Below are 12,824 nucleotides of genomic sequence, written 5' to 3'. Positions count from 1 at the left end.
AGACCCCCCCCCCCCCTTGAAAATTGAGAAGCCGGGTTGGCAGTCACCCTGGGAACAGTTTTTCTTGGAATATCGAAACTATGAATATATGATTCCTTTCGGACAAGTGTTGTTTTTTTTTAAATAGGCTTCGTCATGAATTTCTTGACCAAATCTCCTTGAATTTTAAAAATTTATCCTTGAAACCTCCTTGAAAACTCCTTGAATTTGATGGGAAGTTCATGGCAGGAACCCTGTGTCTGCTTTTGTCACCACTATCTCTCCTCCCCCCCCCCCCCCCCCCCCCCCCTTCCGGGCTCCTGACTGTTTCTGCTGGGCAAAATGCAAAAATTAATCCCTACCAAACTGAACCTGTTTAATTGTCCTGCACGCTTTTATATAACCTTATGCAGTTGCGAGCACCGTAAGACGAAACAAAAATATGAAACTAATGTGCTTTTGTAACTTTTTAGCACTTATTTTGCTTTTCAACAGTCTTTTACAGCTTCATCCATCCTTTGCTCAAGCTGCTGTTACTATTGCAACAGCAGTAAACGAGGAAGCACCAAAATCAGGAATATCAGCTTCTGGAGGTACCGTAAGCCAATTTAATTGTTAGGAAATTTTTGGGTTCTGAGGTGCATTGTAAGAAACCCCCATGGCCTCAAAGAAATTTTGAAGATAACTTGATAATGTCTGGAGAGAATTCTCCTGCTGTCAAATTGACAGATAGTGTGAAGACTTAAAGCATGCTGTCATTTTTGTAGTTTATGAAGTGGTAAAATCATATTTCCACTCCTTAAACCACGAGGAGATTGGTCTTATAGATGTAACTCAATAGAATGACCAAACACAAAATAAGAATAGACATCTGCTTTCCTCTTGAAAAAAAAAAAAGAATGGTGATCTGAACATATAACTTAAATTGTATGGATTTAATTTAACATATTCATACAAGGTATCTGATCCCATACAATCGGCGGATTCCAAGTAGTGTCCTTTTAGAAATTTTGATTTATAATAATATTGCTCCATTTATTATTTTAATATTATTTTATTATTTTACTCAAATCAATTCTATTGTTAGTATTATTGTTTTTTATATTGATGTTATGGCCATGTTTCTTCTTCTTCTTCTTCTTCTTCTTCTTCTTCTTCTTCTTCTTCTTCTTTTTCTCATTATCGATATTTGTATTATGATAATCGTTAGCATTATTTATTTATTTATTTATTTATTTATTTATTATTTATGTATTTATTTAATTGATGGGGTTGTTGTTTTTTTCTTAATTATCATTAATACTGCCCTTTATCCATAAACGTGTTATCGATAAAAATAGACGGTAACATAAATGATGACACTATAAGGGGGGGGGGGGGGGTTGAGGAGGGGAGGCAATTACAGCGAATTATAGGCGATTTCCAGGTTGAGAACCAATGATATGGGGTACATAGAAGCGGAACCAATTACCGAATACAGAAAAAAGAGGCTAAAACAGCACCTGGACATGGATGGCTGGTGCCTCTATAAATAAATCATTGATGGTCAGGTCAGGTCAGGAAGTGGTAAAATGTTAATGAACTTGAAACCAGCTTCAGTGTCATTTTCCTTGTTATGGTATGGGTTTGAGGCCCCTGTGAACACTGTACAATTTTGTAAAAGGTAGGACCGCCAAATTACATGTCCGCCTCTGATAGGACAAAGCCAAGTGGGTGGAGGACTTAGAAAACTTCCCAAGTTGAAGGTCTACAGAAGATTCGAACCAGGGGCATCTTCTCCTGAGGCCAGCATGATAGGCCTACCTATTTGTCTGCAAGTGCATCCTATTTTTCTTAAAGATTATAACAATACTAAATGTATTGTATGTAATTTATTGTGTGTCACTATCTTCCTATGATATAATACATGTATTTTTTCCTGTAATTTATTGTGTTTCTCTATATATACCTGTAAGAAAATGTATGTTTCTATGTAATATGTTTCTATATCTTTTAACATTATGTGTGTTCTTATCGCCATGTGATAAAATCATACGTTTTTATCTCCTGTACTATAATGTGTATGTGGATGGTTGGCGGGTGCTCTAGTGTGGTGTGCTTCTTCTTTCCTATGAAACATCTATCGTCTTTATCTCCCCTCCAGCGGGTGGTTGGCGGGTGCTCTGGTGTGGTCTGCTCCTTCTTTCCTATCAAACACCTATCATCCTTATCTACCCTCCTTCTTTTTTATGTTTGTTAAGGTACTCGCTTGTAACACCTCTAATCTTCTGGCGCTCATATGACCTTACGCAGTTGCGAGCGCCGAAAAACCTCTACTAAAACATACTGTCTCCCCTCCTGGGGGCTCTCGTGGCCTAGAGGTTAAGGTGTTGGCCTCTCATTCAAAGGTCCCGGGTTCAAATCCGGGTAGCGACCGAAAAATTTTCTTCTCATAAAATTGTCTCCTTTCACCTCCTTTCCTAGCAATGTTCTGTTGTCTGCTTTCAATTCCACTTTCTGCCCTCACCCCATCACCTCCTTTGCCCCCTCTTCTGGGCTCCTGACTCTTTCTGCAGCCTTTCTACTGCTACTCCTTGGCTCCTCCTTACTGCTGTCTTTCTGCCACACCCCTGATCTTCTGGTAGGAAAGATCTACACCTAGCCTTCTCGGACAAGGGCGAAAAATCTCGGAGGGCCCGTGTGCAAGTTACGCACGTTAAAGATCCCTTGGTGGTCTAAAATCGATAAGAGCAAGTTTCGGCCGCCACCCGGGCAAAATTCAAAATTTCCTACCAACTGAAAATACTAGGTGTGTCCCGCGCGCTCATATGACCTATGCAGTTGCGAGCGTCGTAAAACACTTTACAAAAACAAAAATATCTCCCCTCCTTCTTTTTTGTGTTTGTTACTCTCTTGTCACACCTCTAATCTTCGGCACTTATATGACCTTATTGTGTTGCAAGTGCCGGAAAAGTCTTACTAAAAATAATAAAATAATAATGTGTATTTCTAAATTTTCATGTAATACAATTGGCGTTTCGATCTGCATGTGTTTCAGGTGTGTCATACTCCATGGACCAGATGTCGGATGAGGATGAGGACATGTCAGAAGTAAAAAAATATTTCTACTTACTTGTTTTTTCGCTTATTTATTATTTTTACTCTTTATGTTATGGCTTTGGGTCAAAGGTACACTTTTATTACTTCAATTTATAACTATAAAAACAAGGCTTGTTTTTCTTGTTGTGTAAGATGTTCACCTTATTTCTACTGTTGATTAGAAATTAAATGCAGTCTGCAGCTTACATTACTGTGGACAGTGCTTTGGGTGGGTTCAGGTTCAGGTATGTTACATTTTTTAAATTTTATCAAGTACATCAGTAAAGAGTAAGACATATGCTTATTGTCCTGGTATTAATCCTGGCTTGTGTTGAAAAGAGAATTGTTTTTGTTTTGTTTTCAAAATTTCTATTTCATATGGTTTAGTGGAGTGGGAGGGAATTTGTTCATTTTCTTGGGATTTTTTTATTTCTTAAAGTTCTTGTGTGTATTTGTAACATTGTATGGCAGGTTAAAGTAATGTTTGTAATGTTTTCATGATGTTTAGCAACACCTTTATTCTCATACAAGAGCTCCCCTGCAGGGGATATGGCCCTATAGTTTTAGTAGAATGGGGAAACGAAGAATTGCAATGTCCATGACACTGCGTGTCATAAAAGGCAACTAAAAGTGCGTAGTCTGGTCTCCTGAAAACAACAAACAGGTTAAACTTGTCTCGGATCTTGGGAGAAGGAGGAGTTTCTACACCATCAGGGCTGATGAAGGACATAGAACAAAGCCGAAAGTACTACTGACCCGAAACCTCCTTTAAACAAATCTCCCCGATTGTGTCATGGAATATTTGCACCATTGAAGCAGGAAAGAATGCTCAAGTGCCACAAGAGATGAGGAGATACAGGGCTGCACATACTAGGAGTCGGCGAAACCCACTGGATACAGTCTGGACAGACGCAGCTCAGCTCAGGGGAGCAAATATTGTATTCTGGTAGCGAAAACAAGTGTCATGCTGAAAGAGTTGCAATATTGAGTAAGTATTCCAGAAATCCCACTGTGGATTCGTTTGCCACAAGGAACAGCAGCATCAACATGAATGTTTTCATATCTGCACCCCAAACAAATTTTTCTTGGGATAAAGACAAGGATGCTTTTAACTGCCTACCCCAGAAGGTCATTGACAAACTACCAAGAAAGGATATCAATGTCATAATGGGAGACTCCAATGCAAAGATAGGCCAGGACAACTGAAGTTATGAGGGCATTATGGAGTAAAATGGCTTGGGACAAATGAACAAGAATGGTGAGTGATTTGTTTACATGTGTGCTTTCAACAGTTTTGTTATGAGATATTCTGTTTTTTCACTCAAGAGGATCCACATGGCTACATGGGTTTAACCAAATGGAGTGCCTGACAAACAGATTGATCATTTCTGTAGTTCTCATCAGCTCAGACATTCACTGGAGGATATTACAGTACATGGAAGGGCAGACATTGGATCAGATCGTCATCTGCTACAAGCAAAACTCAAGCTTCACCTGAGATTAGCACAGAACCAGAACTGGAACTGAGAGAATGAAGTTCCAAAGTAGCCTACTTGACAGAGACAAGAAAGAAGAGTTCCAGCAACAGTTGAGGGACAGGTCTCAACCTCTGGCTGATCTTGGTGGAGAGGACATGGAGATGGAGGCACACTGAGCCATGGCCAAAGAGGTCTTTACTTCAACATGTGTAGAAGTACTCAGTGAGAAGACGTGGGAACATATGGAATGGATTAGTTTTCTCTGGTTTTGATTGGGAAAAGAAGACAACTAAAGGCAGAAGTGATCGCTAGTCGAACAAGAGAATCAAGGGCGGATGCACCAGAACCGTACAGAACAAAAGCTAAGGATATCAAGAGATCGCCACAATAAACCAGGAGGATTTCATAAACAGGTTGGCCGAAAGGGCAGAGGAAGCAGCAGCGGGCACATGAGAGTGCTTTACCAGACCAAAAAGAATCTTTCTAAAAAACATGGGAAACCAAAGGTACTGTTAAAGAACCAAGGTGGTAAAACAATTTTTGGAGAGGAAGCTCAGTCGAAACAATTCGTAGAACTTGTCAACAGCCTCCTGAGCAGATCATCACCAAGTAACCCACCAAACATCCTGCCAGCAAAAAGTGAGTTACCAATATTCTGGGATGCTCCTTCAAAATAAGCGATTCTGGATGCCATAAACAAGCTGGACAGAGGCAAAGCAGCTGGTCCTGAGGCCCTAAAGACAGATGTCAGTGTCATGACAGACCTCCTTGTCCCACTGCTCAGCAGGATCTGGAATATGGGCAAGTTCCTAAAAGGTTGGAAAGAAGAGCTCCTTGTCAACCTTCTGTAAAAAGGGATCTCAACAACTGCAGCAAATGCAGAGAAATTACTCTTCTCTTGATACCAGGTAAGGTCTTCAACCGAATCATGCTAGGATGACTCAAGACTGCAACAGACCAAGACTTTGAGATGAACAGGTTGTTTTTGTGGCATACTGGTCCACCACCGACCAGACTGACACTCTAAAGATCATAATGGAACAGGCCCTAGAGTGGAACTCTGTTGATTGTCAACTGCCTTGACTATGAGAAGGCCTTTGACAGCAAAGACTAAGCAACACTGTTGAAATCACTAAGACATCATGGAATCCCGCTGGAGTTGGTGAACCTCAGCAAGAGCATGTACGAAGGAACAAGTTGCAGGGTTGTAAATGACTAGTGTGGAACAGGGATGTTTGTTGTTTGTCTTCGCTTTCTTTTTAAGGGGGTGTAGCTATGGTCAACACCCAAATGCTATAGTTTTTGGTCTAACGCTTGCTTTTCTGCATCAAAGGGGATGACATAGTACAAAAAAAGGTTACCAAGCAAAAAATTCAAGATTTTAGCAATGATAATCTCGAGCCATCAAAAATAAAGGATTGATTCAGCATTTTTAAAACCAATTTTATATTTTGTCAATCATCAACATGCTTCAAGATAGAAGCCTAATATTTGGCATGGCGATTACTGTTGGTAGGTAGAACAACCTTACAGAGCCAAATTTGAAATTTTTGTACTGACTTGTGAGCCTTACAGTCCGTGTTATGCACTACATTCAGGTCTCCAATATTTTCAGATTTTGTTAAATAAAAAAGGCCTAAAATTTCAAAGGTGTACCATAAAAAGAAAAATGCTACTGTAAGGTTATAGAGAAATGTGCATAAAAGATTGTGTGCAAATTTGAAACAATTCTGACAGTAACTTTCTGAGATCTACTCAAAATAGTGTTGCAACCTGGTCAGATAAACAATTCTGAGAAAACTGCAAAGAGAGATAATTTTTGGTGAAGATTTTCCTACATTGCTACCTTTCTCAAATGCATTTTCCAGCTATTTCTAAGTTTGATAAGGAATTAGGCTTCTAAAGATGGATCCTTGATATTGATATCTATAAGATACTCCAAAATCCTAAAACTGATATTTTTTTCAAAATTTTTACTGATCTGACCAGTGGATCCCCTTAAGCTTTTTTGTTTGTTACCACCTTTCCTTTTAATCTTTCCAACCAATTGGCTGATGAAGGAAACCACCAAGAGATGCGGAAACAGCATTCAGGGGACCACATAGACACAGCTGGATGATGTGGGCTTGATTAACCAATGACTTTGCATTTGTTGCAAACCCAGGAACAGATGCAAGCAGACTTCAGTTTAAACCGTCTGTCGCAACCTGTGTTGCATTGAGGATCCTCCCCTGAAATTCAAGAGATAGACACACGACAAAAAGAGCAAATCTCAACAGAAAGAAATGCACTAGAGGACATTGGTTCCTTCTGCTGTCATGGGAATATAATTACTGAGAGGGAGGAAGAGGAGCTGAAATTAAGTCCTGCATCAGAAAAGCTCACGCTGCTTTCCCATCTTTGAACAGAATTTGCAGGGTCAGGAATAGCCAACTCCAAATAAAGCTGAGGATTTTTTTACTCAAATGTGAAGTCAGTCTTGTTGTATAGGTGTGACACATCTCAGACTTGTCTAGAGAGGACCCAGGTTTTCTTTGTCTTCAAGTGTTAAGAAAATTACTCCAGATCAGATGGACAGACAGGGTCACCAGGGAAGAAGTATTATGTATTAAGGAGAACAAGACAGTCCAGTTTGAGATGAAGTAGTGATGGACTGAAAATGTTTTCAAGAAGCCAGGTAACTGCATAACAAAGAAATTGTTGAAGTGGAATCTCTAGGGTAAGAGATCAAGGGGACGCCTTGGTTGAACCTGGAGAAGAGTTGCAGAGAATGATGAACGCAGAAGTGGAGAGACACAGAAGAATGCCAGGAAGCTAGCCAAAGATACGGAAAAGTGGAAAGTGTTTGTCGGTGGCCTATACCCTGATCCAAGGGTAACAAAGGCGATGATGATGATGTCAAGATCTTGGGTTTTGATGCTACAGGTACAAGCAAACAGAGGTAGAAGGCAAGTACCCCATGGAGCTTCTGGGAGTCAAAATATCACAGCGTCCCAACTGGCAGCAGCACTTCAGGCAGCCACAGGGTCAGGCAGTTCTGGCACCTCACCTCCAGTGGCAGTGGTACCATCAACTTCCCAACAGGTTAGTCTTGGCTGCTTCAGCAGCGTATGAAAATTTCAAAATTTGACCCCAGACATTCCCCTGTGTATGTTAATTGCATTTATGTATGGTGACCTTAGTTTATGCCTATGAAATATTTGTGTTTGAAAAGATACCTCACATTTCACATCTCCATTGTAAAATTGTGGTTTTTGTGTTTTGCCTTGATTTGACTCTTTATAGCTGCCGTGTCATAGTTCTCTTTTGCTCAGCCTACAGGTCTAATTATGCAAAAATGATGTTAATTTCAAATCTTTCTTCAAAAAAATTTGTGTTTCTCACATTACTTATTTTCTTCTTATCGTACTGCTAGTAACTTAATTGTGAGAAGATTGTTCACTGTGCTCACAAATTTGTTTTGTAGAATGTCACACACACCTATGATACCAAAATACCTTTTGTATTTATAAATGTATTGTTCTGCACAAAGGAAAAATTTATGGAGACAAAGATTTAATTTTCACTATAAAGTCAAACCTACAACAGCCATTTCCCATTCCTCCCTTACATAATTTTTGTACATTATAATTGCACTGTGTGAGACAGCCACCTGTCTAAGACAGCCACTTTTCTCCACAACAATAGGTGGCCTTCTTAGACAGTTTGACTGTCCAGTTTTCCCCCCATTTCTTGCCCAGGCAAGCATGTTGAATGTATCACGTTAAATCCTTTTTAAGTCTATGTATTTTTTGCTTGGTATATTTCAGCCCGGTCCTTCAGGGAGTGGCACAGCAATCTCCAGTGACTTTTTCCAGCAAGCCATGGCTCATGCTCAGAGTGCTTCTTCTGATGTGAGCAACATGTGTTTTTTTAGCATGCAGGTCATGTGTGTATGTTCTCAACAAATCAGTTGGGTTGTTTTTTTTCTGTTTGTTTGGTGTTTTTTTGTGTGTGTGTTGTTATCTCCCTAATACTGTGGCCATTTTTATCAGTTGGTGCTGATCGATATGGTGAGGATATGCTCTTTCTGGTCTTTTGGTATACTATTAATATTATTTTGTCGGCTAATAACAAAAAGAAACTGTCCAAATTCCCTTTCCAGAGAAAAAATGTATTTTTATGCAAACAATAAACACTTGGGCATAAACACATTGAGAATAGCAGTGGTAACAAAACTACAGAGCAGATTGGTTTGACATTATCAGACATGATAGAATGTTCTTTGAATGCTTTGATTTTGCTATTTTTGGTTTTCGGGTCAGAATGAACAACGTCGCTTCTGACTTTCTATGGACGATGGTTTTTAACTGACCCTCCCCTTTCCTTTTCCAGGCTGCCCTCCAACAGCTGCGTGAGATGGGCATCACAGACGAGAACGTGGCTCGTCAGGCCTTGGCTGCTACAGGAGGGGACATCCAAGCGGCCATTGACCTTATCTTTGGGGATGGACTAATGTAGTCGCCCTCACAAATTTGTCACGAGTTCATAATGTATGCTTTAATTAATTTTTATTTTCATGAAGCTAATAAAAGTGTTTTATGGTGTTTATCTGTGCATCTTCAGCGTTATTTTTTTTCTTTGCTGAAGTTTTTTAAATACCGTCTGGGAAACGTCTCTCAGCTTTACCTTTCAAATTTTGTCTACAGTTAAAGCTATGTTTTTATCTAATTTTTTAAAGGATCATACTGGTTTCATTATATTCGAAAAAATTGGATGAAATCTGAGAACTCTCAAATTTTTTTAAAAAGCAAAGATATGCTTGAATATTGTTCTGAAAGTTTAAAAATTGGTCCCCTTGGTAGTGTGCATTTTTGCTAATGTTGGTTACATAAATACCAATTCCAGGTGGGATTCAGTGTTTGATATAATATAAGCTGTTTTCTGGAATGACTTGAACTGGTGAGGGCGCTCCGTTTGCTCATTCAGTATCATGCTGGACTACACAGTGGGTGGCCTTGGTTAGAATCACAGACTGGGTGTTCTTGAACTCAGGTTGTTTTTTAATGGAGCTTTTAAGGCTCTCGGCCAATATAGCTCAATCCCATTGGAGGCGGATGTTGAATTCTAAGGTCCTGCCTCTTGAATAACCTAATAGTGCCGATAGGTGTGTCAAACCCATACACTCACACTTCTTAAATTGGTGCACAGTCAAACATTTTACATCATAGACAACAGTAACTCAAAACTGATCTTTTTCTTACAGAAAAATGTGACTATTATGTTTTGGCATCCCAGTCAAAATTAGGCCTGCCATTGGTTCCAATGTTTCACTTGAGGACAGTTCTTGGACCTCCCTAGTGAGATATGAACATAAGTGTGAACAGCCTTGGCAACCGAGCTGTAAGGGGAAAATCCTTGGTCATTTTTTCCTTTCTTTTCCTTCCGAATTCCCCCAAGATCTCGGGTGTATTCGATTGCACATCTTTTACCTCCAGTGTCACTTAAGTATCTCTGATTTTCCTCCTTAACTTTCGAGTACTCGTTATTTTATGTAATCGTAAGCAGTGAGATGGGCTCGAGAGGAACTTTTCTGAAATTCTACTTTAGCAAGCAACCTGTACTCCTGGACAGCCTTGCTCCTCACTGACTTTCAAGGGTCTGGTTTTCTTCCACATGTATACTGTGTGCACTGGGTCACAGTTTTCCATTGTGGATGGACGGCAGGTGCTCTGATGTGATTTTTTTTCTTTTTTTTCTATTTAAACAACTATCGTCCTTATTTCTCCTCCTCTTTTGTGTTAGTTACTCTCTTGTAACACCTCTAATCTTCGGCACTTTTAAGACCCGATTGTGTTGCAAGTGCTGTAAAACTCGTACTATAATTTTTTTTTTAGGTTTTCATTCCTTGTGGGTTTTTTACCCATTGGAAACTTCCAGGATAATTAAAATTCATTCACTGACTGTTGATTCATGTCGCATGGGACAGCTGAGCAAAGGGTTCAGCATTTCAGGACATTTGATTGAAACTATGCATTATGACAAAATTGATTCAAACATCTTGTGGGAGTTGACTTGTCTAAGTGCAATTCATTAAATTAAAAAGCGGACTAGGTCCTTGAATGATCTGATTCCATTGCACAAACATAACGAAGTTTACTATTATTCTTTTCTCTTTACAGAAAACAGTTATATTAAAAAAAAAACATTTCTGCAGATCAAATTGTTTACAAATATTTATTTTTATCACCAACAAAAAAATGACGTAACATAAATGCCATATTCGCTTGAAAAAGACTGTTTAACTGTCAAATGCTTTTCCTGTAAAATAAGTAATCACCAAATAAAAATAGCTAAAGTTGAATGATCTACAGTGTAACTCACACAAAGCAAGACAGGCACATGGCGAATAAAATTTCAGGTCCTCAATTTGTTTCTATATTTGATGTATATAGATCTATATATTCTTGTATTTAAAACACATACATAAACAAAAAATGTTCTATGTCCCCCTGATTTTTAATGCTATGTGCATGCTAGACAAATATACATTTTTCATTCCTAAACTAAAATGTAATAAAATGATACATTGTTCTCTGTTCGAACAGCAGCTACATGAATATTTCCATGTCTAGGAATTTTCAGGACAAAATCCAATCTTTCTTCTGTTTCTCAAATGTCTACATCTACACTTTAAAAGAGTATAATTCTGTATGTAATAAAACAGTATTCATAATTTACAACTTATCAATTTATCATGTTTCAATATTAACATAGATTAGTTAGTTACATGCTTGAGCGTGCAAAACTGGGTATCAACTAAGGCACACCTCACTTGACAGATAGATTTATGTTACAATCCCATTTTCTAAATATTAAATTTTAAAATATGTGAAAAAATTCAATGAAAGGCAAAAACAACACTAATCTTTGCATTATTTCTAGTGGCATTCAATGCTATTTCCCCTGAGTAAGTTCTTGAAATGATATCTCGCATTTAAACAAACTGTGGAGGGGAAACAAATATGTTGATGACCAACATTTCTTGTCAAATATTTACGATGTAATATCTAGTACATTATTGAAATGCAGTTCTGTCATGCTCCATATACCTCCTGATCATGAAGCATATTTATACATTGTATTACCACATAAGCCTGAATGCATTTCTTGTGTGATTAAATTATGTTCCACTTTCTAAGCTGCGCTCTTTCGCAAAAAAAAAGGTAAAACTTATCTACAAAGAGTCAAGTCTTTAGGTTAGGCAGTCATTTCTGCACTGAGACATTGTCAAAGGGTGTTTTTTTTTCACTATAGTGGTGTGTAATAAAAAAAATGTACTGGTACAAAAAAGCATCCTGAGAGACTCAAAATCTTAAGAACGGTGAGAAATAACTCCACCAATTTTTAAAGACTTTCTTAACAGTCTTGAGTCAAAGCACACTGTGAAAGTAGTGGAGAGTCCAGTCATGTTGTAAAAATAATCAGTTCCATCAATCCATGAAAATCCAGTTCCCAGGTCACTGAGTTCATGAAATCTCTTCTTTTGGTATCGGTATCTCTCGAAAATCTAGCAAATAAATTACTCACAGCATAACTAACATCACACACTCTCAAGTAATGGAAAAACTCAATGATTACATACTTACATGTGCACCTAAACTGATAAGGCACTTTCAGCACTGGCTCTGAACATATCATTTCTGTATGGTCTTGACGTCAGCCAGACTATTTCTTACATAGGTAGGCCTACAGTCAAATCTTGTTATGCCTCCAACGTTGGGATCAGCAAGAAAAATGTCTTTGATGGTGAATTATAAGTATTTAGAGGTGACAGTTTTCAGTTTTCACTTTCTCTCTCATGTGTAGGCCTACGGCCTACAAAGTTTTCAAAATGTCACATGTTCCTCAAAACTGCAAATATATGAATCTTAGTAAAAGAGAAGAGTTCAGTCCTTAACATTGTCTCCGTTTCAACTGGTAACATTATGACAGCTGCTCCCCAGGAAGTTGGGGACAAAAAGATACCATGTAAAATGAAAAAAACATGCATATTAATTGCATTGGAGTGTGAACAGGAAGTTAGTAATATAACAAAAAACATGTATCAACAATTTTTATCACAAATTGAAATATATATACACAGAATGCAACAACCTTTTAAGCTCAGCAAAGAACTTAGGTGGGGGGGTATCCCAAGCACCGCAATGGTTCCCAAAGAAAGGGAAAACTACTCTCTAAAATGTTGTAACAAGGTCAAAAGTTTGAAATACTTCTGAACAACAGCATTCTGAAGCTGCCATGCTGAAT

The 12,824-nt window shown here is 38.4% G+C and overlaps 1 protein-coding gene across 3 annotated transcripts in view; it reads left to right on the top strand.

Moving 5' to 3' along the window:
• Positions 1-9,127, top strand: part of LOC101847550 (ubiquitin-like protein 7) — a 29,504-nt gene extending 20,377 nt beyond the window's left edge. The window contains exons 6-10 of one of the 3 annotated variants that reach the window (XM_013087170.2): positions 475-572; positions 3,017-3,069; positions 7,461-7,619; positions 8,315-8,428; positions 8,910-9,127. In XM_013087170.2, the coding sequence (XP_012942624.1) occupies positions 475-572; positions 3,017-3,069; positions 7,461-7,619; positions 8,315-8,428; positions 8,910-9,035 (550 nt within the window). In that variant the 3' untranslated portion in view covers positions 9,036-9,127. The remainder of the gene's footprint in view (positions 1-474; positions 573-3,016; positions 3,070-7,460; positions 7,620-8,314; positions 8,429-8,909) is intronic. The other 2 variants (XM_005090662.3, XM_013087178.2) reach the window with 2 other exon arrangements.
• Positions 9,128-12,824: the final 3,697 nt, after the last annotated feature.

This window comes from Aplysia californica, unplaced genomic scaffold, assembly GCF_000002075.1.
Source record: "Aplysia californica isolate F4 #8 unplaced genomic scaffold, AplCal3.0 scaffold00020, whole genome shotgun sequence".
Lineage (NCBI taxonomy): Eukaryota > Metazoa > Mollusca > Gastropoda > Aplysiida > Aplysiidae > Aplysia > Aplysia californica.
Note: the sequence above shows the minus strand (reverse complement) of the source record. Positions and strands in the feature narration are given on the sequence as shown.